The 27,144-nt window shown below is 40.2% G+C and overlaps 1 protein-coding gene across 2 annotated transcripts in view; it reads left to right on the forward strand.

Annotated features, from left to right (window-relative positions):
* Positions 1-26,779, forward strand: part of pigs (phosphatidylinositol glycan anchor biosynthesis, class S) — a 40,431-nt gene extending 13,652 nt beyond the window's left edge. The window contains exons 4-12 of one of the 2 annotated variants that reach the window (XM_061962901.1): positions 803-892; positions 971-1,062; positions 1,136-1,376; positions 6,753-6,895; positions 6,972-7,086; positions 13,360-13,505; positions 26,074-26,162; positions 26,230-26,440; positions 26,500-26,779. In XM_061962901.1, the coding sequence (XP_061818885.1) occupies positions 803-892; positions 971-1,062; positions 1,136-1,376; positions 6,753-6,895; positions 6,972-7,086; positions 13,360-13,505; positions 26,074-26,162; positions 26,230-26,440; positions 26,500-26,778 (1,406 nt within the window). In that variant the 3' untranslated portion in view covers position 26,779. Of the gene's footprint in view, positions 1-802; positions 1,063-1,135; positions 1,377-6,752; positions 6,896-6,971; positions 7,087-13,359; positions 13,506-26,073; positions 26,163-26,229; positions 26,441-26,499 lie in introns of both variants that reach the window. The other variant, XM_061962900.1, reaches the window with a different exon arrangement.
* Positions 26,780-27,144: the final 365 nt, after the last annotated feature.

A 27,144-nucleotide genomic window follows, 5' to 3' on the forward strand; every position in this document is an offset into this window, starting at 1 on the left:
GCCCCCGGGAATAATTTTTTGGTGATTTAACCCCCAATTCCGACCCTTGATGCTGAGTGCCAAGCAGGGAGGTAATGTCTCCCATTTTTATAGTCTTTGGTATGACTACACTGTATTAAAAGCCTGCACACAGTCACTTCCTGTTTAGGAAGCGTCAGAATAAAAGCAGGGCTATGATTAGCAGCTAACAAAATGCACTCATTTATTTTTTTTAGGTTGTGTTGCGTTTCATGACCTTTTGTTCCTCCAAAGGGAATTCAAGTCACAAGTCGCTCCCAAGCTCTTTACGACACTTAAAGCTGAGTAGAAAAACCACCAGAGACAGAATAGGTATTTTGTAATATATTTGCAAAGCTTTGCATATATACATTGAGACCAGTCCAGCATAGAACATTCAATCGCCCCGCTAAGATGGTCCGCAAAAAACCCTCTTCCCTCTTAAGTCCCTGGCAGTCATGTCTCTCTAGCCAAAACAAATGTCCATTATCTCTCTCTCTACCATTCCTCACTTCAAGGTTAAGCACACAGTTTTGCAGACAACCAAAAGACCACATTTGGAAGAAAAACACTAGCTGTTTTGTAATATGAAAAGAAGTAACACTTAAATTCGGATATATGTAAATATCTGCCTCCCGACAGTTGTTACGAAAGTATTTATGGTCATTGTAAAACCATACTGAATACAAGGTGGGAGGGAGGGAGTGAGCTCAGTTTGGAGGGGGGAGAGAGCATATCATCACAAAGCATTTCAGTTTGGCATCGGCTCTTCAGTCATGAAGTGTTTGGTTTTTTTTGTCCCCAGGGGCCACCTCTCTGACTTACAGGTATGAGACACGTTACCGCACCGCAACTGTCATGGAGGAGGACGCCCTGAACAAGCCCACCGCCGCCGGTCTGTCTCGCCGTCGCCGAGCTAGCGTGGTGTTTTCCGAGCAAGACAACAAGACTCTTTGTGTTTGCGTCCTTCTAGAGTCGGACCTGTCCCTGCACACGCTCAGCGAGAGTCCGTGCGGTTCTTTGGTGGTCTACGTGATCCCTGGCTCCTCATTGCTGCTGCCCCAGGTTTTTCAAACTCTCAACTCGTTTTGGCTCCAAAAAAAAAAGTTTCCGTGAATGATGTGTTCGCCATCTCCAGGACGTGGAGGTGTACGTTGGCCGGCGACGCACCGCTCTGCTGCGCGCCGACGCCCAGACCGGCGCGGCGAGGACGCTGGACCAGCTGTTGGCTCGCCTGGAGCCGCGGGTCAAGAAGGTGCTGCGGGTGATGTCGTTCAGCCACGGCGACATCACGGCCGCTTTCAGCGACCGAGTGCGTCTCAGCCCGGGAAGCCGACAGAGCAAAGCTGACAGCATGAGAGCCTTCAAGTCCAGCCCAGGTACAATATACACACTGCAAGTATATATATAATGTAGTAACAGACACCTTCATAACAATATGTAATATGTACAATATACACACTGCAAGTATATATATAATGTAGTAACAGACACCTTCATAACAATATGTAATATGTACTATATACACAATGCAAGTATATATATAATGTAGTAACAGACACCTTCATAACAATATGTAATATGTACAATATACACACTGCAAGTATATATATAATGTAGTAACAGACACCTTCATAACAATATGTAATATGTACAATATACACACTGCAAGTATATATATAATGTAGTAATAGACACCTTCATAACAATATGTAATATGTACAATATACACACTGCAAGTATATATATCATGTAGTAACAGACACCTTCATAACAATATGTAATATGTACAATATACACACTGCAAGTATATATATAATGTAGTAACAGACACCTTCATAACAATATGTAATATGTACAATATACACACTGCAAGTATACCGTATTTTCCGCACTATAAGGCGCACCGGATTATTAGCCGCACCTTCTATGAATTACATATTTCATAATTTTGTCCACCAATAAGCCGCCCCGGACTAAAAGCCGCGCCTACGCTGCGCTAAAGTGAATGTCAAAAAAACGCTGCGCTAAAGTGAATGTCAAAAAAACAGTCAGATAGTTCAGTCAAACTTTAATAATATATTGAAAACCAGCGTTCTAACAACTCTGTCCCAAAATGTACAAATGTGCAATCACAAACATAGTAAAATTCAAAATGGTGTAGAGCAATAGCAACATACCGGTAATGTTGCTCGAACGTTAATGTCACAACACACAACACACAAAATAAACATAGCGCTCACTTTCTGAAGTTATTCTTCATTCGTACCGGTAAATCCTTCGAATTCTTCGTCTTCGGTGTCCGAATTGAAAAGTTGCGCTAGCGTGGCTTCCAAAATGGCGGGCTCCGTCTCTTCGAAATCATCGGATTCAGTGTCGCTGTTGTTGTGCAGCAGTTCTGTGAATCCTGCCTTCCGGAAAGCTCGGACCACAGTTGTGACAGAAATATCTGCCCAGGCATTTACAATCCACTGGCAGATGTTGGCGTATGTTGTCCGGCGTTGTCTGCCCGTCTTAGTGAAGGTGTGTTCGCCTTCGGTCATCCATTTTTCCCACGCAGTTCGCAGTCGTGATTTGAATGCCCTGTTGACACCAATATCCAGCGGTTGGAGTTCTTTGGTTAATCCACCCGGAATGACGGCGAGTGTTGTATTTGTGTGCTTCACTTGTTTTTTGACACCATCTGTGATGTGGGCGCGCATAGAGTCATATATCAACATGGACGGAGCAGCGTGAAAAAAGCCACCCGGCCGCTTCGCGTAAACTTCCCTTAACCACTCGCTCATCTTTTCTTCATCCATCCATCCCTTCGAGTTAGCTTTTATGATGACGCCGGCTGGAAAGGTCTCTTTTGGCAAGGTCTTCCTTTTGAATATCGCCATGAGTGGAAGTTAGCATGGCAAGCTAGAACCACAGTGAAGGATGACTTCTCATTCCCTGTGGAGCGAATATTCACCGTACGTGCTCCCGTTCCACAGTGCGGTTCAGTTGCTGTGAAATACGGTAGTAATCCGTGTGCGGATGGAGAGATTGCGTCTTTTTATGACCCGGATCGTTTAGTAGGAGCCATTTTGTGGTCTTTACAGATGTAAACAGGAAATGAAACGTACGGTGATATCCGCGCGTTTTTTCTTCTTCTTCCGGGGGCGGGTGAAGCGCTTCCTGTTCTATGGGGGCGGGTGAAGCGCTTCCTGTTCTATGGGGGCGGGTGCTTTCCTTGGCGGTTGCTTGCGTAGAAGAAGAAGCGCTTCCTGTTCTACCGGGAAAAAAGATGGCGGCTGTTTAGCGAAGTTGCGAGACCGAAACTTTATGAAAATGAATCGTAATAAAGCGCACCGGGTTATTAGGCGCACTGTCAGCTTTTGAGAAAAATTGTGGTTTTTAGGTGCGCCTTATAGTGCGGAAAATACGGGTATATATAATGTAGTAATAGACACCTTCATAAATAAATGTAATATGTACAATATACACACTGTCAGTATATATATATATATATATATATATATATATATATAATGTAGTAACAGACACCTTCATAACAATATGTAATATGTACAATATACACACTGCAAGTATATTTATAATGTAGTAACAGACACCTTCATAACAATATGTAATATGTACAATATACACACTGCAAATATATATATAATGTAGTAACAGACACCTTCATAACTATGTTATGTTTTATATACACACTGCAAGTATATATATAATGTAGTAACAGACACCTTCATAACAATATGTAATATGTACAATATACACACTGCAAGTATATATATATTGTAGTAACAGACACCTTCATAACAATATGTAATATGTACAATATACACACTGCAAGTGTATATATATATATTGTAGTAACAGACACCTTCATAACAATATGTAATATGTACAACATACACACTGCAAGTATACATATAATGTAGTAACAGACACCTTCATAACAATATGTAATATGTACTATATACACACTGCAAGTATATTTATAATGTAGTAACAGACACCTTCATAACAATATGTAATATGTACAATATACACACTGCAAGTATATATATAATGTAGTAACAGACACCTTCATAACTATATGTAATGTTTTATATACACACTGCAAGTATATATATATTGTAGTAACGGACACCTTCATAACTATATGTAATATGTACAATATACACACTGCAAGTATATATATCATGTAGTAACAAACACCTTCATAACAATATGTAATATGTACAATATACACACTGCAAGTGTATATATATATTGTAGTAACAGACACCTTCATAACTATATGTAATGTTTTATATACACACTGCAAGTATATATATAATGTAGTAACAGACACCTTCATAACAATATGTAATATGTACAATATACACACTGCAATTATATTTATAATGTAGTAACCGACACCTTCATAACAATATGTAATATGTACAATATACACACTGCAAGTATATATATAATGTAGTAACAGACACCTTCATAACAATATGTAATATGTACAATATACACACTGCAAGTATATATATAATGTAGTAACAGACACCTTCATAACAATATGTAATATGTACAATATACACACTGCAAGTATATATATAATGTAGTAATAGACACCTTCATAACAATATGTAATATGTACAATATACACACTGCAAGTATATATATCATGTAGTAACAGACACCTTCATAACAATATGTAATATGTACAATATACACACTGCAAGTATATATATAATGTAGTAACAGACACCTTCATAACAATATGTAATATGTACAATATACACACTGCAAGTATATATATAATGTAGTAATAGACACCTTCATAAATAAATGTAATATGTACAATATACACACTGTCAGTATATATATATATATATATATAATGTAGTAACAGACACCTTCATAACAATATGTAATATGTACAATATACACACTGCAAGTATATTTATAATGTAGTAACAGACACCTTCATAACAATATGTAATATGTACAATATACACACTGCAAATATATATATAATGTAGTAACAGACACCTTCATAACTATGTTATGTTTTATATACACACTGCAAGTATATATATAATGTAGTAACAGACACCTTCATAACAATATGTAATATGTACAATATACACACTGCAAGTATATATATATTGTAGTAACAGACACCTTCATAACAATATGTAATATGTACAATATACACACTGCAAGTGTGTATATATATATATTGTAGTAACAGACACCTTCATAACAATATGTAATATGTACAACATACACACTGCAAGTATATATATAATGTAGTAACAGACACCTTCATAACTATATGTAATGTTTTATATACACACTGCAAGTATATATATATTGTAGTAACGGACACCTTCATAACTATATGTAATATGTACAATATACACACTGCAAGTATATATATAATGTAGTAACAGACACCTTCATAACTATATGTAATGTTTTATATACACACTGCAAGTATATATATATTGTAGTAACGGACACCTTCATAACTATATGTAATATGTACAATATACACACTGCAAGTATATATATAATGTAGTAACAAACACCTTCATAACAATATGTAATATGTACAATATACACACTGCAAGTGTATATATATATTGTAGTAACAGACACCTTCATAACTATATGTAATGTTTTATATACACACTGCAAGTATATATATAATGTAGTAACAGACACCTTCATAACAATATGTAATATGTACAATATACACACTGCAAGTATATTTATAATGTAGTAACCGACACCTTCATAACAATATGTAATATGTACAATATACACACTGCAAGTATATATATAATGTAGTAACAAACACTTTCATAACAATATGTAATATGTACAATATACACACTGCAAGTGTATGTATATATTGTAGTAACAGACACCTTCATAACAATATGTAATATGTACTATATACACAATCCAAGTATATATATATATATATAATGTAGTAACAGACACCTTCATAACAATATGTACAATATACACACTGCAAGTATATATATAATGTAGTAACAGACACCTTCATAACAATGTGTAATATGTACAATATACACAATGCAAGTATATATATAATGTAGTAACAGACACCTTCATAACAATATATATGTACAATATACACACTGCAAGTGTATATATAATGTAGTAGCAGACATCTTCATAACAATATGTAATATTTACCATATTTACCCTATGTGGGTCATTTTAATCATTTCCAGGACTGATTATTTACGCGCATTGATTTCTGTTTCCATAACAGCGCACTCATGACAACAAATGTGTGTTCCTACTTCCGGAATCAAACACACACGGCGTGCGTTCCAATCATGGCAGACTTAGTAACGAGCAACGAAGACGACTATTTTTTGGAAAAATTAAGATTTACAACTTCATATTTTTGAAGCTGAATATACTGAGGATGAACTGCTGCTTCTAGAAGTTAGCACGGCTTTTGAATGAATTTGAAGGTTAATTAGAGGTAGAATTGATTGCTGCATTGTGAGCCACCAAGAAGGAGACAATTTGACATGTTAGAATGCAAAATAAAAAGCATGTTGTCTTCTTGTCTCTCATGATTGTGAACGACAGGCAACATTCCAAAACAAGCGAGGAGGTTTTGACAATGTGGGCGGGTCGTTATAAATAATAACATGTTATTTCACCTATAAAACGTTAATAACATAAAAACTATGAATAAACCTTTTTTGTAATCTCCTCAGGTTATGAAATAACCTTCAGTCTGCTGAATCCTGACCCCGAGTCGCACCGACTGTACTGGGACATCGAGGGCGCCGTGCAGAGCTACATCCAACCGCTGCTCTCCAAACTGGCCCCTCTCGCCAACTTTAGCGTGGACTCTCAGGTCGGCGCCACGGCGCACAATTAGCATCGGTGCTACTAATACTTGAAATCGCCGTGGTAACGTGTTGTGTTTGCAGACCTTGCACTACACCATGCTGGGCGTCAACGCTCGCTTCGACAGCAGCCGCGCCGTCTACACGCTGAGCGCCGACAGCCTGGCGCACGTCATCAACCCCGTGGAGGCTCGGCTGGGTAACCCCGATTTGTGATTGTCATTCAAATGTTGTTTTAAGGTTTGAATAAGTGTGTTCTTTACCCCAAATACTGTTTTAAGGTTGAAATAAGTGTGTTCTTTACCCCGAAATCTGTTTTAAGGTTTAAATAAGTGTGTTGTTTACCCCGAATGTTGTTTTAAGGTTGAAATAAGTGTGTTCTTTACCCCGAAATCTGTTTTAAGGTTTAATAAGGGTGTTCTTTACCCCAAATTCTGTTTTAAGGTTTAAATAAGTGTGTTGTTTACCCTGAATGTTGTTTTAAGGTTGAAATAAGTGTGTTTTTTACCCCGAAATCTGTTTTAAGGTTTAATAAGGGTGTTCTTTACCCCAAATTGTGTTTTAAGGTTTAAATAATTGTTGTTTACCCCGAATGTTGTTTTAAGGTTGAAATAAGTGTGTTCTTTACCCCAAATTGTGTTTTAAGGTTTAAATAAGTGTTGTTTACCCCGAATGTTGTTTTAAGGTTGAAATAAGTGTGTTCTTTACCCTGAAATCTGTTTTAAGGTTTGAATAAGTGTGTTCTTTACCCCGAAATCTCTTTTAAGGTTTAAATAAGTGTGTTCTTTATCCCAAATTATGTTGTATTGTTCAAAGAAGTGTGTTGTTTACCCTGAATGTTGTTTTAAGGTGTAAATAAGTGTGTTCTTTACCCCAAATACTGTTTTAAGGTTTAAATAAGTGTGTTCTTTACACCGAAATCTGTTTTAAGGTTTAAATAAGTGTGTTGTTTACCCCGAATGTTGTTTTAAGGTTGAAATAAGTGTGTTCTTTACCCCGAAATCTGTTTTAAGGTTTGAATAAGTGTGTTCTTTACCCCGAAATCTGTTTTAAGGTTTAAATAAGTGTGTTCTTTACCCCAAATTCTGTTTTAAGGTTGAAATAAGTGTGTTGTTTACCCCAAATTCTGTTTTAACTGTTGAAATAAGTTTGTTCTTTATCCCAAATTATGTTGTATTGTTCAAATAAGTGTTTTTTTTACCCCGAAATCTGTTTTAAGGTTTGAATAAGTGTGTTCTTTACCCCGAAATCTTTTTTAAGGTTTAAATAAGTGTGTTGTTTACCCCGAATGTTGTTTTAAGGTTGAAATAAGTGTGTTCTTTACCCCGAAATCTGTTTTAAGGTTTAAATAAGTGTGTTTTTTACACCGAAATCTGTTTTAAGGTTTAAATAAGTGTGTTGTTTACCCCAAATGTTGTTTTAAGGTTGAAATAAGTGTGTTCTTTACCCCGAATACTGTTTTAAGGTTTAAATAAGTGTGTTCTTTACCCCAAATACTGTTTTAAGGTTTAAATAAGTGTGTTCTTTACCCCAAATACTGTTTTAAGGTTCAAATAAGTGTGTTGTTTACCCCAAATACTGTTTTAAGGTTTAAATAAGTGTGTTGTTTACCTCAAATACTGTTTTAAGGTTTAAATAAGTGTTGTTTACCCCGAATGTTGTTTTAAGGTTGAAATAAGTGTGTTCTTTACCCCGAAATCTGTTTTAAGGTTTGAATAAGTGTGTTCTTTACCCCGAAATCTCTTTTAAGGTTTAAATAAGTGTGTTGTTTACCCCGAATGTTGTTTTAAGGTAGAAATAATGTGTTCTTTACCCCAAATACTGTTTTAAGGTTGAAATAAGTGTGTTCTTTACCCCGAAATCTGTTTTAAGGTTGAAATAAGTGTGTTGTTTACCCCGAATGTTGTTTTAAGGTTGAAATAAGTGTGTTCTTTACCCCGAAATGTGTTTTAAGGTTTAATAAGGGTGTTCTTTACCCCAAATTCTGTTTTAAGGTTTAAATAAGTGTGTTGTTTACCCCGAATGTTGTTTTAAGGTTGAAATAAGTGTGTTCTTTACCCCGAATGTTGTTTTAAGGTTTAAATAAGTGTGTTCTTTACCCCGAAATCTGTTTTAAGGTTTGAATAAGTGTGTTCTTTACCCCGAAATCTCTTTTAAGGTTTAAATAAGTGTGTTGTTTACCCCGAATGTTGTTTTAAGGTTGAAATAAGTGTGTTGTTTACCCCAAATACTGTTTTAAGGTTTAAATAAGTGTGTTGTTTACCCCAAATACTGTTTTAAGGTTTAAATAAGTGTTGTTTACCCCAAATACTGTTTTAAGGTTTAAATAAGTGTGTTGTTTACCTCAAATACTGTTTTAAGGTTTAAATAAGTGTGTTGTTTACCCCGAATGTTGTTTTAAGGTTGAAATAAGTGTGTTCTTTACCCCGAAATCTGTTTTAAGGCTTGAATAAGTGTGTTCTTTACCCCGAAATCTGTTTTAAGGCTTGAATAAGTGTGTTCTTTACCCCGAAATCTCTTTTAAGGTTTAAATAAGTGTGTTGTTTACCCCGAATGTTGTTTTAAGGTTTGAATAAGTGTGTTCTTTACCCCAAAATCTGTTTTAAGGTTTAAATAAGTGTCTTCTTTAACCCAAATTCTGTTTTAAGGTTGAAATAAGTGTGTTATTTACCCCAAATTCTGTTTTAAGGTTGAAATAAGTGTGTTCTTTAACCCAAATTCTGTTTTAAGGTTGAAATAAGTGTGTTCTTTATCCCAAATTATGTTGTATTGTTCAAATAAGTGTGTTTTTTACCCTGAATGTTGTTTTAAGGTTGAAATAATTGTGTTCTTTACCCCAAATACTGTTTTAAGGTTTGAATAAGTGTGGTCTTTACCCCGAAATCTGTTTTAAGGTTGAAATAAGTGTGTTGTTTACCCCAAATTCTGTTGTATTGTTCAGATAAGTGTGTTTTTTACCCTGAATACTGTTTTAAGGTTGAAATAAGTGTGTTCTTTACCCCAAATACTGTTTTAAGTTTTGAATACGTGTGGTCTTTACCCCGAAATGTGTTTTAAGGTTTAAATAAGTGTGTTCTTTACCCCGAAATCTGTTTTAAGGTTTGAATAAGTGTGTTCTTTACCCCGAAATCTGTTTTAAGGTTGAAATAAGTGTGTTGTTTACCCCAAATTCTGTTTTAACTGTTGAAATAAGTGTGTTCTTTATCCCAAATTATGTTGTATTGTTCAAATAAGTGTGTTGTTTACCCTGAATGTTGTTTTAAGGTTGAAATAAGTGTGTTGTTTACCCCAAATACTGTTTTAAGGTTTGAATAAGTGTGGTCTTTACCCCAAAATCTGTTTTAAGGTTTGAATAAGTGTGTTCTTTACCCCGAAATCTGTTTAAGGTTTAAATAATTGTGTTGTTTACCCTGAATGTTGTTTTAAGGTTGAAATAAGTGTGTTCTTTACCCCAAATACTGTTTTAAGGTTTAAATACCGGTAAGTGTGTTCTTTACCCCGAAATCTCTTTTAAGGTTTAAATAAGTGTGTTGTTTACCCTGAATGTTGTTTTAAGGTTGAAATAAGTGTGTTCTTTACCCCAAATACTGTTTTAAGGTTGAAATAAGTGTGTTCTTTACCCCGAAATCTCTTTTAAGGTTTAATAAGGGTGTTCTTTACCCCAAATTGTGTTTTAAGGTTTAAATAAGTGTGTTGTTTACCCCAAATACTGTTTTAAGGTTTAAATAAGTGTGTTCTTTACCCCGAAATCTGTTTTAAGGTTTAAATAAGTGTGTTGTTTACCCCGAATGTTGTTTTAAGGTTGAAATAAGTGTGTTCTTTACCCCGAAATCTGTTTTAAGGTTTGAATAAGTGTGTTGTTTACCCCGAATGTTGTTTTAAGGTTGAAATAAGTGTGTTCTTTACCCCGAAATCTGTTTTAAGGTTTAATAAGGGTGTTCTTTACCCCAGATTGTGTTTTAAGGTTTAAATAAGTGTTGTTTACCCCAAATTGTGTTTTAAGGTTTAAATAAGTGTGTTGTTTACCCCAAATTGTGTTTTAAGGTTTAATAAGTGTGTTCTTTACCCCAAATTCTGTTTTAAGGTTTAAATAAGTGTGTTGTTTACCCCAAATTCTGTTTTAACTGTTGAAATAAGTGTGTTCTTTATCCCAAATTATGTTGTATTGTTCAAATAAGTGTGTTGTTTACCCTGAATGTTGTTTTAAGGTGTAAATAAGTGTGTTATTTACCCCAAATTTTGTTTTAAGGTTGAAATTAGTGTGTTCTTTACCCTGAATGTTATTTTAAGGTTGAAATTAGTGTGTTCTTTACCCTGAATGTTGTTTTAAGGTTGATATAGATTGTATTTACAGTGCCCCAAATGGTCTTATAAAGTTGAAATAATTATTTTTTTACCCTGAATGTTGTTTTAAGGTTGAAATAAGTGTGTTCTTTACCCAAAATACTGTTTTAAGCTTTGAATAAGTGTGGTCTTTACCCCGAAATCTGTTTTAAGGTTGAAATAAGTGTGTTCTTTAACCCAAATTCTGTTTTAAGGTTTAAATAAGTGTGTTGTTTACACCAAATTCTGTTTTAACTGTTGAAATAAGTGTGTTCTTTATCCCAAATTATGTTGTATTGTTCAAATAAGTGTGTTTTTTACCCTGAATGTTGTTTTAAGGTTGAAATAATTGTGTTCTTTACCCCAAATTCTGTTTTAAGGTTTGAATAAGTGTGGTCTTTACCCCGAAATCTGTTTTAAGGTTGAAATAAGTGTGTTCTTTACCCCGAAATCTGTTTTAAGATTTAAATAAGTGTGTTCTTTACCCCGAAATCTGTTTTAAGGTTTAAATAAGTGTGTTGTTTACCCCGAATGTTGTTTTAAGGTTGAAATAAGTGTGTTCTTTACCCCAAAATCTGTTTTAAGGTTTAATAAGGGTGTTCTTTACCCCAGATTCGGTTTTAAGGTTGAAATAGGTGTGTTATTTACCCCAAATGTTGTTTTAAGGTTGAAATAAGTGTGTTATTTACCCCAAATGTTGTTTTAAGGTTTGAATAAGTGTGTTCTTTACCTCGAATGATGTTTTAAGGTTGAAATAAGTGTGTTCTGTACCCCAAATTCTGTTTTAAGGTTTAAATAGGTGTCCTTTACCCCGAAAGTTGTTTTAAGGTTTAAATAATTGTTTATTACCCTGAATTCTGTTTTAAGGTTGAAATAAGTGTCTTCTTTACCCCAAAAACTGTTTTAAGGTTTAAATAGGTGTGTCATTTACCCCGAATGTTTTTTTTAAGGTTTAAATAATAGTTTTTTACCCTGAATGTTGTTTTAAGGTTGAAATATGTGTCTTTTTTTACCCTAAATTCTGTTTTAAGGTTTAAATAGGTGTGTCCTTTACCCCAGATTCGGTTTTAAGGTTGAAATAGGTGTGTTATTTACCCCAAGTCTTATTTTAAGGTTGAAATAAGTGTGTTATTTACCCCAAATGTTGTTTTAAGGTTTGAATAAGTGTGTTCTTTACCTCGAATGATGTTTTAAGGTTGAAATGGGTGTGTCCTTTACCCCAAATGTTTTTTTAAGGTTTAAATAATAGTTTTTTACCCTGAATGTTGTTTAAAGGTTGAAATATGTGTCTTTTTTACCCTAAATTCTGTTTTAAGGTTTAAATAGGTGTGTCCTTTACCCCAGATTCGGTTTTAAGGTTGAAATAGGTGTGTTATTTACCCCAAATGTTGTTTTAAGATTGAAATAAGTGTGTTCTTTACCCCAAATGTTGTTTTAAGGTTTGAATAAGTGTGTTCTTTACTTCAAATGATGTTTTAAGGTTTAAGTAAGTGTTCTTTACCCCAAATTCTGTTTTATTGTTTATTGTTTATTGAATGGATCCCCATTAGCTGACACCAAGGCGACTGCTAGTCTTCCTGGGGTCCATATAGGATACAAAGAATACATGCATTACCAAACATTTTGATGTTTAAATAAGTGTGTTATTTCCCCCGAATGTTGTTTTTAAGGTTTGAATAAGTGTGTTATTTACCCCAAAATCTGTTTTAAGGTTGAAATAAGTGTTCTTTACCTCGAATGTTGTTTTAAGGTTTATATAAGTATGTTCTTTACCCCGAATGTTGTTTTTAAGGTTTGAATAAGTGTGTTATTTACCCATAATGTTGTTTTAAGGTTCAAATAAGTGTGTTCTTTACCCCAAAATCTATTTTAAGGTTGAAATAAGTGTTCTTTACCTCGAATGTTGTTTTAAGGTTTATATAAGTATGTTCTTTACCCCGAATGTTGTTTTTAAGGTTTGAATAAGTGTGTTATTTACCCATAATGTTGTTTTAAGGTTCAAATAAGTGTGTTCTTTACCCCAAAATCTGTTTTAAGGTTGAAATAAGTGTTCTTTACCTCAAATGTTGTTTTAAGGCTTATATAAGTATGTTCTTTACCCCGAATGTTGTTTTAAGGTTGAAATAATTGTTCTTTACTCCTTTCCCAGGTTCCAATGCTGCGTCTTCCAATCCGGTGCTGAACTTCCTGCTCTACGTGCCCGACGCCCAACATTCGCCGCTCCACATCCTCGACCGCAAGAAAAACAAAGTGGCGTCCAATGCCTTCCACTCGCCACGCTGGGGAGGAATCATGGTGAGACAATTGCAGCTTTTTTACCCCCCCCGCCCCGTGAAATCCAGTTTTTGTCCTTTTCTGGTATCTCCCCGGTCCCGTTTTGTTCGTTTTGTCCACTGCAACAATCGACAAGCCTCCGTTCGCAACACTCGGAGCGTGGGCTCATCACAGGAGCGCCACGAGTTTCATGTTCCGTCATTCAATGAAATAACGCGACATGAAGACGACAGTAAAGATAGCTCTTCCGAAAATGCTAACTTTGTGTAAATATCTTGACAAATAGGAGAGGATTATATAAGTCAGTGCCCCCCCTAGGAAGAAGAAAATATTTTGCCCCCCCCACTCTCCACCATGACTAAAAATAGTATATTTTGTCGATAAATTTGTTATGACAATATCTCTGCTTTTCAAAAATAAGGGAAACAACACGCCAGTCTTTCCTCGTCGTGAAGGCAAGTGCGACATACGCTCATCATATTCTGGTACAGCAAAAAAAAAAAAAGCATGTTCCCCCTGACATTGCACCGTGCCCCCCCCCCAGGGGGACCCGCCCCACAGTCCGAGAAAGACTGATATGGGTAAAGAAGAGCAGGCAGCAGCTCACACATCATACTTGCCAACCTTGAGACCTCTGATTTCGGGAGGTGGGGGGAAGGGGGTGGGCGTGGTCGGGGTGGGTGGGACGGGGGCGTGGTTGGGGGCGTGGCTAAAAGGGGAGGAGTATATTTAGAGCTAGAATTCACCAAGTCAACTATTTCATATATATATATATATATATATATATATTAGAGATGCGCGGATAGGCAATTATTTCATCCGCAACCGCATCAGAAAGTCGCCAACCATCCGCCATCCACCCGACCTAACATTTGATCAGAACCGCACCCGCCCGTTGTTATATATCTAATACAGACGATGCAAGGCATTAGTGAGGTTATAAAGCTTTTGCCTGTTAAAGAAAGGAGACTGATCCAATGCAGGACAGACATTCGCGTGCCACGCTGTCACGACCCAGACGCACACCAGTGCGCAATCATATGGGAGCCGCGCTGAGCGCACCTCCAAGCGCGTCTCGCTGCCGGCGACGGCCGGGTATGGGCCCGACGCTCCAGCGTGTCACGTTCAAACACAGGACATCTATTAAACAAGACAAAAAGGCAAGGAATCAAACAGAGACAGAATTCAATTTGGACTCAATTGAGGAGAGACGGCGTCAACCTGTAACCTCTTACAGTGTCTTAGCACGCTCTGATGAAGAAGGTTTTCGTCTCCTCTTTTAATTCAGATGTTCCATGTTCACGCACCAACACATGTCACAGCAGGAATGGGAGGTATTAAAAAGAGTCCTTGTTTTGAAGTCCAAGAAGGGTATTTCTCGGGCTTGGGCTCTTCCTGGATCCAGCTGGGGCAGGTGTTGGAGGACAGTGGATAACCCCTCCCGTCTCCTGTCCACAGCAACTTCAAGAGGGCAGCGGGTCGTAAATAGCGTTGACCAAATAGTTGGAAGAGAGTTTGTGAATTACTTCAAAGAGAGTTCGTTTAACACTTCAAAGAGAGTTCCTCCGGGAGTTGAGCAGATCCTGCCATCTGTCCGTGTTGAAATCACAGTGGCGTTTCACGAGCCTTCTTCCTCTTGTTAGACCTCGAAATACAGCATTCATAATACAATGTTTCTTTTGTGATAACTTACAAACAATTATTCCAACACAGCGCCATCCATTTTCAGGGCTAGTTGATTCGGCAGGTGGGTTGTTACACACTCCTTAGCGGGTTCCGACTTCCATGGCCACCGTCCTGCTGTCTATATCAACCAGGGTGAGCCCCACCCCTTTCGTGAGCGCACTGCCCGCGGAGTGACCCCTGTTACGAGCCCCCGGCCACGGGGGTGGCGGGCAGGTAAGCTGCTTACCTGCTGCGCGTGACGCCGGCCGCGGCGAAGGCGGACGAGGCGGGGTGTCGGTGCGGTGGGCGCGGTGGTGACCCTGGACGTGCGTCGGGCCCTTCTCGCGGATCGCCTCAGCTACGGCTCCCGGTGGGGCCCTCTCGGGGGAAGGGGCCTCGGTCCCGGACCCCGGCGAGGCGTCGGGGTCCTTCTCCGCTCCGTAAAAGTGTCCATCTCTTTTTTTTTTTTTTTTCTTCTGTTGTGGCATATGCTACAGGTGCCTGCTCGTTTTTCGTATGTGGGTAACAACATTTAACTATGTATTAGAGATGCGCGGTTTGCGGGCACAACCGCGGAGTCCGCGGATTATCCGCGGATCGGGCGGATGAAATTTAAAAAAATTAGATTTTATCCGCGGGTCGGGTCGGGCGGTTGAAATAAAAAAAAATTAGATTTTAAATAGATTCAGGCGGGTGGCAGTTAAACCAATTGGGAAATATATATACATAGTTAAATGTTGTTACCCACATACGAAAAACGAGCAGGCACCTGCAGCATATGCCACAACAGAAGAAAAAAAAAAAAGAGATGGACACTTTTACGGAGCGGAGAAGGGACGCCTCGCCGGGGTCCGGGACCGAGGCCCCTTCCCCCGAGAGGGCCCCACCGGGAGCCGTAGCTGAGGCGATCCGCGAGAAGGGCCCGACGCACGTCCAGGGTCACCACCGCGCCCACCGCACCGACACCACGCCTCGTCCGCCTTCGCCGCGGCCGGCGTCACGCGCAGCAGGTAAGCAGCTTACCTGCCCGCCACCCCTGTTGCCGGGGGCGCGTAACAGGGGTCACTCCGCGCGCAGTGCGCTCATGAAAGGGGTGGGGCTCACCCTGGTTGATATAGACAGCAGGACGGTGGCCATGGAAGTCGGAACCCGCTAAGGAGTGTGTAACAACCCACTTGCCGAATCAACTAGCCCTGAAAATGGATGGCGCTGGAGCGTCGGGCCCATACCCGGCCGTCGCCGGCAGCGAGACGCGCTTGGAGGTGCGCTCAGCCCGGCTCCCATATGATTGCGCACTGGTGTGCGTCTGGGTCGTGACAGCGTGGCACGCGAATGTCTGTGCTGCATTGGATCAGTCTCCTTTCTTTAACAGGCAAAAGCTTTATAACCTCACTAATGCCTTGCATCGTCTATATTAGATATATAACAACGGGCGGGTGCGGTTCTGATCAAATGTTACATCGGGTGGATTGCGGATGGTTGACGACTTTCTGATGCGGTTGCGGATGAAATAATTGCCTATCCGCGCATCTCTACTATGTATATATATTTCCGAATTGGTTTAACTGCCACCCGCCTGAATCTATTTAAAATCAAATTTTTTTTTATTTCAACCGCCCGACCCGACCCGCGGATAAAATCTAATTTTTTTTTATTTCATCCGCCCGATCCGCGGATAATCCGCGGACTCCGCGGTTGTGCCCGCAAACCGCGCATCTCTAATACATAGTTAAATGTTGTTACCCACATACGAAAAAGGAGCAGGCACCTGCAGCATATGCCACAACAGAAGAAAAAAAAAAGAAAAAGAGATGGACACTTTTACGGAGCGGAGAAGGGACGCCTCGCCGGGGTCCGGGACCGAGGCCCCTTCCCCCGAGAGGGCCCCACCGGGAGCCGTAGCTGAGGCGATCCGCGAGAAGGGCCCGACGCACGTCCAGGGTCACCACCGCACCCACCGCACCGACACCCCGCCTCGTCCGCCTTCGCCGCGGCCGGCGTCACGCGCAGCAGGTAAGCAGCTTACCTGCCCGCCACCCCCGTGGCCGGGGGCTCGTAACAGGGGTCACTCCGCGGGCAGTGCGCTCACGAAAGGGGTGGGGCTCACCCTGGTTGATATAGACAGCAGGACGGTGGCCATGGAAGTTGGAACCCGCTAAGGAGTGTGTAACAACCCACCTGCCGAATCAACTAGCCCTGAAAATGGATGGCGCTGGAGCGTCGGGCCCATATACCCGGCCGTCGCCGGCAGCGAGATGCGCTTGGAGGTGCGCTCAGCGCGGCTCCCATATGATTCCGTCTGGGTCGTGACAGCGTGGCACGCAAATGTCTGTGCTGCATTGGATCAGTCTCCTTTCTTTAACAGGCAAAAGCTTTATAACCTCACTAATGCCTTGCATCGTCTATATTAGATATATAACAACGGGCGGATGCGGTTCTGATCAAATGTTACATCGGGTGGATTGCGGATGGTTGACGACTTTCTGATGCGGTTGCGGATGAAATAATTGCCTATCCGCGCATCTCTACTATGTATATATATTTCCGAATTGGTTTAACTGCCACCCGCCTGAATCTATTTAAAATCAAAAAAATTTTTATTTCAACCGCCCGACCCGACCCGCGGATAAAATCTAATTTGTTTTAATTCCATCCGCCCGATCCGCGGATAATCCGCGGACTCCGCGGTTGTGCCCGCAAACCGCGCATCTCTAGTATATATATAAGAAATACTTGACGTTCAGTGAATTCTAGCTATATATGTACATATATACCGGTATATAAGAAATACTTGACATTCAGTGAATTCTAGCTACATATATATATATATATATGTATATATTTTATTTTATATATATATATATATATATATATATATATATATATATATATATATATATATATATATAAATAAAATAAATACTTGAATTTCAGTGTTCATTTATTTACACATAACACTCATCTACTCATTGTTGAGTTAAGGGTTGAATTGTCCATCCTTGTTCTATTCTCTGTCACTATCTTTCTAACCATGCTGAACACCCTCTCTGATGATGCATTGCTGTGTGGCACGCACAAAAGTGCTTTCATCAAATGCACTAGATGGCAGTATTGTCCTGTTTAAGAGTGTCACAACATTGCTGTTTACGGCAGACGAACTGCTTTACGGTAGACAAAAAACGTGACTGCTGTTGTTGTGTGTTGTTGTCACGCTGGGAGGACGTTAATGAAACTGCCTAACAATAAACCCACATAAGAAATTAAGAACTCGCCCTCCATTCTATAGTTATAACGTGATTGGGCAGGTACGCTTTTTTATATTGTGGAGGACCTGAGTCCGCCTGAATTTCGGGAGATTTTCGGGAGAAAATTTGTGCCGGGAGGTTTTCGGGAGAGGCGCTGAATTTCGGGAGTCTCCCGGAAAATCCGGGAGGGTTGGCAAGTATGCCCCACATTCTCATACTTTCTGTAACATCCAGGAATAAATTCTTTCAGGCATCTTGAAAAATGTCTCAACTATAATCTACGTGAAGGAGCCCAGAATTGTTTTTATTTAAATGTTGACATTTAACAAGGAAACCTTACAATGTATTAAATCTATAAAGTGTTATAAAATGGTATAAAATGGAGTTATTGTGATATTTTAACCAATTTTCCCAGGAGATTTTCTTATATTTCTAAACACAAATGTTGAAGTTCCTACTTAGACACGCGTAATAAAGGTGTTTAATGTTTTTTTTGCTGATAAATTAAACACAACATCAAACATTATGTCGCTACTCCTCCACCTTTCCTAAAAAAATCATGTTAAAAAAACAACTTAAAGCCTTGTCCAGATGTTTATAATATTCATGTTTAAATTACTTTTACTCCAAAAATCACTTTTTCGGCCTCCTTGACTACTTATAGTTGATACCAACCCTGGAAAAACTGTCAATTGACCTGTGCTATGTGGACCAAGTCCTGGTCTACCGTGTTCCTATTACCAAAAAGTTTAAGAAAAAACATATTTTTGGGGGGGAATTTTGCCCGTCTTTCCCAATCTTTACGTGAGACCACAGAAAACACGTCTTTCCCTTTTGCTGTGCGTTCTGCAGAGTAAAAAACTGCTAGCACAAGGCAACTAACAACGCGTCTATTCCACCTATAAAGCAGTCTGGAAAAACATTTTATACACAACGCAATATTTACAGTACCGTATTTTCCGCACCATAAGGCGCCCTGGGTTATAAGCCGCGCCTTCAATGAACGGCATATTTCAAAACTTTGTCCACCTATAAGCCGCCCCGTGTTGTAAGCCGCATCTAACTGCGCTAAAGGAATGTCAAAAAAACAGTCAAATAGGTCAGTCAAACTTTAATAATATATTAAAAACCAGCGTGATGTGGGCGCGCATGGAGTCGTATATCAACATGGACGGAGCTGCGTGAAAAAAGCCACCCGGCCTCTTCGCGTAAACTTAAACTTACCTTAACCACTCGCTCATCTTTTCTTCATTCATCCATCCCTTCGAGTTAGCTTTTATGATGACGCCGGCTGGAAAGGTCTCTTTTGGCAAGGTCTTCCTTTTGAATATCACCATGGGTGGAAGTTTCTGGCCATTAGCATGGCAAGCTAGAACCACAGTGAAGGATGACTTCTCATTCCCTGTGGTGCGAATATTCACCGTACGTGCTCCCGTTGTATCCACAGTGCGGTTCACAGGAATATCAAAAGTCAGTGGAACCTCGTCCATGTTGATAATGTTCTCTGGCCGGATCTTTTTTTCAGCTATCTTGTTTTTACAATATGCACGGAAAGTAGCCAGCTTTTCTTGAAAGTCTTTAGGCAGTTGCTGTGAAATAGTAATCCGTGTGCGGATGGAGAGATTGCGTCTTTTCATGAACCGGAAACCTGTCGCTTAGTAGGAGCCATTTTGTGGTCTTTACAGATGTAAACACACAAAGGAAATGAAACGTAATATCCGCGCGCTTTTTCTTCTTCTACGCGGGCGGGTGGTTGCTTACAGTAGAAGAAGAAGCGCTTCCTGTTCTATGGGGGCGGGTGCTTACCTTGGCGGTTGCTTGCGTAGAAGAAGAAGCACTTCCTCTTCTACGGGGAAAAAGGATGGCGGCTGTTTACCGTAGTTGCAAGACCGAAACTTTATGAAAATGAATCTTAATATTAATCCATATATAAAGCGCACCGGGTTATAAGCCGCACTGTCAGCTTTTGAGTAGATTTGTGGTTTTTAGGTGCGGCTAATAGTGCGGAAAATACGGTATTTTGGTCATTTTAAGCATGACTGCAACTTATTTTTTGGGAGGAATTTTGCCCGTCTTTCCCAATCTTTACGTGAGACCACAGAAAACACGTCTTTCCCTTTCCTGTGCGTTCTGCAGAGAAAAAAACTGCTAGCACAAGGCAACTAACAACGCGTCTATTCCACCTATAAAGCAGTCTGGAAAAACATTTTATACACAAGTGGTAACAAGAACATTCATGTTGACATGTAATATTTACAGTATTTTGGTCATTTTAAGCATGACTGCAACTTATTTTTGGGGGGAAAATTTTACCCGTCTTTCCCAATCTTTACGTGAGACCGAAAAAAACACGTCTTTCCCTTTCCTGTGCGTTCTGCAGAGTAAAAAACTGCTAGCACAAGGCAACTAACAATGCATCTAGTCCACCTGTAAAGTAGTCTGAAAAAACATTTTATACACATGTGTTGACACGTAATATTTACAGTATTTTGGGTCATTTTAAGCATGACTGCAACTTATTTTTAGGGGGAATTTCTGCACGTCATTCCTAATCTTTACGTGAGACCACAGAAAACACGTCTGTGGAACACTCTCCCTGACCACCTGAGGGCACCACAGACTGTGGATGCCCTTTAAAAAAAGGCTTAAAACCCCTTTTTAGAAAAAAAAGAGACTTTTTTAGATATATGCATACTAGTTGTAGCTATTTGGCTGTTCTAATTTTAATTTTAATGTATTTTGTATTATCTTTTTATACACTGTAGCACTTTGAGGTTGTTTACTCAATGTAAAGTTCTTTTTACAAATAAAATCTTATTATTATATCAACTAAAACCACCAATCTGTTTCACTGGATTCGGAACAAAACCAAATTCTGTCTTACCCAACAATGTTAGTATTTGAATATTGTTACTTCCTGGTTACAATTATACTGTTAAGAAAAGTATTGTCTTATACTTTGCCTAAAATGAAAATGCAACATAATCAGTGGCGGCTGGTTAATTTTGTTTTAGGCGGGGCTGAAAGTTTGTAAACCAAACTCCCATATATTCTCCCCCCCCCCCCCCCACCCCCCCACCCCCCCACCCCCCCCCCCCCCCCCCCCACAATCTGGACTGTGGTCCTAACTTTTACCCCTGTTGGCTTTTACAATCTTTATTTTCATCATTTATTTCAACTCTATGTTCTTCAAGTATGACGTTCTGCTGCGCCGCTCCCAGTCTGTGGAACGCTCTCCCTGACCACCTGAGGGCACCACAGACTGTGGATGCTTTTAAAAAAAGGCTTAAAAACCCTTCTTTAAAAAAAAAGAAGAAAAAAAAGCCTTTTTTTAGATATATGCATACTAGTTTTAGCTATTTGGCTGTTCTAGTTTTTATTTGTATTTATTTTGTATTATCTTTTTATTTTATTTTTTGTAATACACTGTAGCACTTTGAGGTTGTTTACTCAATGTAAAGTGCTTTTTAAAAAATAAAATCTATTATTATATCAGCTAAAACCACCAATCTGTTTCACTGGATTCGGAACAAAGCCAAATTCTGTCTTACCCAACAATGTTAGTATTTGAATATTGTTACTTGAAGACTTATTCCTGGTTACAATTATACTGTTAAGAAAGTATTGTCTTATACTTTGCCTAAAATGAGTATGCATCATGGTGAATTTTGTTTTAGGCGGGGCTGAAAGTTTGTAAACCAAACTCCCATATATTCCCCCCCCCCTACACAATCTGGACTGTGGTCCTAACTTTTACCCCTGTTGGCTTTTACAATCTTTATTTTCATCATTTATTTCAACTCTATGTTCTTCAAGTATGACATTTTTAAATGTAATTAATTTCATAGGGTTAGTGTTAGGGTTAGACAATGGGAGACCGGGCTTTCTGCTCCGCCGCTCCCAGTCTGTGGAACGCTCTCCCTGACCACCTGAGGGCACCACAGACTGTGGATGCTTTTAAAAAAAAAAAGGCTTAAAACCCTTCTTTAAAAAAAAAAGCCTTTTTTTTTAGATATATGCATACTAGTTTTAGCTATTTGGCGGTTCTAGTTTTTATTAGGGCCCGCATGGCCCATTGTATAAGGACTCCCTTTGGGAGTCCTTATACAATGGGACATAAGGACCTATTGTATTTGTAAGGTTTTATTATTCTTTATTCTTCCGCCGCCACAACAAACTGTAATTTGACCCACTTAACATGCTTCAAAACTCACCATATTTGACCCACACATCAGGACCTGCGAAAATTACCTTTTTTTTAAAAAAACCGAACCCCAAAACTCAAAATTGCGCTCTAGCGCCCCCTAGGAAAAAAAACAAACTAGACTGCCTATATCTCCCACTAGGAAGATCGGAGAGACATGAAACAAAAACCTGTATGTAGGTCTGACTTAGACCTAGATTTCATAATTGTATATCCTCGGGCAAAAATCAACAGGAAGTTGGCAATTCCCCCTTCAAGACAAAAAAGTACTAAAAACAGTCACTTTTGCCTCTTTACGCTGTAATTTGACCCCCTTAACATGCTTCAAAACTCACCGAACTGAACGCACACATCAGGACTGGCAAAAATTGCGATCTAATAAAGAAACCTAACCCCAAATTTAAAAATTGCGCTCTACAGCAATTTTTGAATAAAACGGAGAAAAAACTGCTCCTCGGAAGAAAAAAAATGACAAAACTGCCTGTAACTCCCACTGGGAAGGTCGGAGAGACATGAAACAAAAACCTCTCCGTAGGTCTCACTTAGACCTATTCCCCCTTCAACACAACATTTTTGTAAAAACCCGTCACCTTTCTTCAAACATTATCTCCTCTGAGCGCGTTTGTTGTTTCGGCTTCAAACTAACACAGGAGAGAGATTGAACCCTTGTGATTAAAAGTTGGCGAAAGAGTTGTGATACCTGCTCCGGTTTTGATTTTATGACCCTTCGAAGACCCGCTGCACTGATGCGCTGCTGTTTTTTTAAGATGGCTGCTCAAAAGCAGGAAGCACCAGCGTGCCCACACAATGCAGACAAGGTAGGTACACTAGACAAAAGTCTTGGGACACTTCAGACTACAAGTAGACAAAAGTATTGGGACACTTAGGACTAGCACCTGCCAAATACGCGGGCCCGACCAATGCTGCTTGCAGCTTTAATTTTTATTTATCTTTTTATTGTCTTTTTATTTTTTTAATACACTGTAGCACTTTGAGGTTGTTTACTCAATGTAAAGTGCTTTTTACAAATAAAATCTATTATTATTAAGAGATTGCAGATCAACTGGTCTGAAAGGGGGAGTCTATTTTTAAAGGCTAGCAACTCCGTGGAGTAGAGATGCGCGGTTTCCGGGCACAACCGCGGAGTCCGCGGATTATCCGCGGATCGGGCGGATGAAATTTAAAAAAATAAGATTTTATCCGCGCGCGGGTCGGGTCGGGCGGATTAATTAGATTTTTTTTTTTTTTTTTTTTTTGTGGGTGGCAGTTAAACCAATTGGTAAATATATATACATAGTTAAATGTTGTTACCCACATACGAAAAACGAGCAGGCACCTGCAGCATATGCCACAACAGAAGAAAAAGAAAAGAAAAGAGATGGACACTTTTACGGAGCGGAGAAGGGACGCCTCGCCGGGGTCTGGGACCGCGGCCCCTTCCCCCGAGAGGGCCCCACCGGGAGCCGTAGCTGAGGCAATCCGCGAGAAGGGCCCGACGCACGTCCAGGGTCACCACCGCGCCCACCGCACCGACACCCCGCCTCGTCCGCCTTCGCCGCGGCCGGCGTCACGCGCAGCAGGTAAGCAGCTTACCTGCCCGCCACCCCCGTGGCCGGGGGCTCGTAACAGGGGTCACTCCGCGCGCTCCGCCCGCGCAGCTTACCTGCCCGCCACCCCTGTTGCCGGGGGCGCGTAACAGGGGTCACTCCGCGCGCAGTGCGCTCACGAAAGGGGTGGGGCTCACCCTGGTTGATATAGACAGCAGGACGGTGGCCATGGAAGTCGGAACCCGCTAAGGAGTGTGTAACAACCCACCTGCCGAATCAACTAGCCCTGAAAATGGATGGCGCTGGAGCGTGGGCCCATACCTGGCCGTCGCCGGCAGCGAGACGCGCTTGGAGGTGCGCTCAGCGCGGCTCCCATATGATTGCGCACTGGTGTGCGTCTGGGTCGTGACAGCGTGGCACGCGAAAGTCTGTGCTGCATTGGATCAGTCTCCTTTCTTTAACAGGCAAAAGCTTTATAACCTCACCATACCTGCCAACTTTTGAAATCAGAAAAACCTAGTAGCCAGGGTCCAAGGGCCGCAGGCCCCGGTAGGTCCAGGACAAAGTCCTGGTGGAGGGTTCAGGGCTTTGCCCCCCGACGCAAAATGATTATTAGCATTCAGACAGGTTAAAATGTTGCTAAAACCATCACTTTTCTATCAGTCACAGTGACTTTTCAAAACAAAAATATTACAGCAAAAATCATATGGGTTGATTGACATGTTTATTCTGTAAGCTAACTTCAATAGTTTGAAATTATTTTGACAGTTAATGCCAGTTATCCTGTCAACCTTTCACAAGACTTCAATTTGTTAATTGAAAGTATAAACACTTTTTACAGTAAACAAATGGTAAAACAGTACTAAACAATTCCATTAAAAAATAAAATTGGTGTCATTATTAACTTTCTGTCCAAGCTTGTATAATCTACTGCCTTGTTCAATTGTAAAAAATATTCTGTGCCTAAAATCCACATTTCTATCACAATGATCATACTGTAAACATGGTAAGCTAACTTCATTAAAATTAATAGTCCTGTCAATAGCATGGAATTACAATTCAAATGTAGTTTTTTTTGTAAGCCTTTCAAAATAATTCAAAATATGAAAAATGAATGAAAATTAATTGAAGCCATCAGACACTTGAAAAGTGGCACATCACATCTCTAATGTAATCATTTGAACTTTTCAACAGAAGTAGCACTGCAAAAATATTAAGGACATACTTCTGTATTTTGGTAGTTATGCTGTCAACATTTAACAAGATTTCTTCAACTTGGACTTGAAAGCATAAATAGTATCAACACTTTTAACAGTATGTCGTGCTGTGAAATACAGCCGACAGGATTGCGCACCAAACACGAAGCAAGGCCAAAGCGCATGCATGCTGCAGGAGAACAAAGGACTTCTTTCATTTAAGGTTTGTGATAAACCATCAAACTCATTCGTTAAAAGGACTCTATAGTAATATAAAGCGAATTTTTCTGGACATTATCATGCAAGAAAAGTTTATTTTTGGGACCGCAATCACCGCGTAATGATTTTTAAAGGTTGCATTACAAACATTTAACTGTCCCATGTGATCAGCCAGTGCGATTGGAAATCCATGCTCAATTATTGCCTCCGTAAATAAAACTTCGGGCGGGTGCGGGCGGATGGCGGGCGGGTGCGGTTCTGATCAAACGTTACATCGGGTGGATGGCGGATGGTTGACGACTTTCTGACGCGGTTGCGGATGAAATAAATTGCCTATCCGCGCATTTCTACCGTGGAGACAATGGTGCACTGTTAACTGGAATGAAGAAGCCGACACTTTCAAATGAGAAGGGAGAAGAGGACGAGGTCAATGTGCTTTTCACAGATATCCTGCGGTTTTGTAATGGTGGTAATCGCTACCGTATCAGTTCAAAATATGTTTTGTGTTGGCAGGTTTACAATGTGGACAGCAAGACGACACTTCCTGTGGACGTGGACATTAACATGGCTAACGTCATGGGCGTCTTCCTCGCACAGCTACGGTAACCCACGTCCCGTCCCGCGCAGTCGGGACGTCCTACTAACGTCCTCCACGCCCCCCCCCTGCAGGCTGCTGCTGGGCGTGCAGCCCTCGTCGCCTCCCCCCGGCGTCCTGGTGTCCCCCCCCGGCCCGTCGGGCCTGGCCGACTGGGAGCTGGACCGCCTCATGTGGAGCCGCAGCGTGGAGAACGTGGCCACGGCGACCACCGCCATCACCTCGCTGGCGCAGCTGCTGGACCAGATCGGCAACATCGTCATCAACGACAACATCGCCCAGCAGGTAAGAGACGCGGGGGAGGGGAGAACACGAACGCGCCCGCTAACGTGGCGGCGTCGCAGGTGTCCAACGCCGTCACGTCGCTGCAGCTGGCCGTGGCCGAGCTGGAGGCCAGCAACCTGGGCTTGGCCCTGCAGTATAGCAAGGAGGCCATCTTGGCGTCGGAGAGGGCCTTCTTCGACCCGTCGCTGCTGCACCTCCTCTACTTCCCCGACGACCAGAAGTTCGCCATCTACATCCCGCTCTTCCTGCCCGTGTGCGTGCCCATCCTGCTGTCGCTGCTCAACGTGCTGGCCGAGGTGAGGCAGATGCGTAGGGACAAACAGGCCAAGAAGGACTGATTCTAGGATTAAAACATGTTTAGTGTTTTTTTTATCCAGAAAAACAACCGCACTGAGTTTGAATTCAAAAGGGAAAAAAACTCAACAAAACCTGGGGAAACAGTCGTCCCTCTGAAATGGATAAATACATTCTCATGAAGTAGCAATCATAAATTATCACTTTCTAAATAGGTTTTTCAACACAAAAAATACATTAAAATACATTATTTCATTAAAACCCTTAAAGAATGATTTAAACATACATCATGTTTTCATGAAACCCCTAAAGAATGCTTTAAATAATACAGAAATATCATTTTTATAAACCCCTAAATAATTATTCAAATGATAAAGACAAAACATTTATAATTTTACAAAGATAACATT

The sequence above is a fragment of the Nerophis lumbriciformis genome, linkage group LG09 (genome assembly GCF_033978685.3).
Source record: "Nerophis lumbriciformis linkage group LG09, RoL_Nlum_v2.1, whole genome shotgun sequence".
In the NCBI taxonomy this organism is placed as follows: domain Eukaryota; kingdom Metazoa; phylum Chordata; class Actinopteri; order Syngnathiformes; family Syngnathidae; genus Nerophis; species Nerophis lumbriciformis.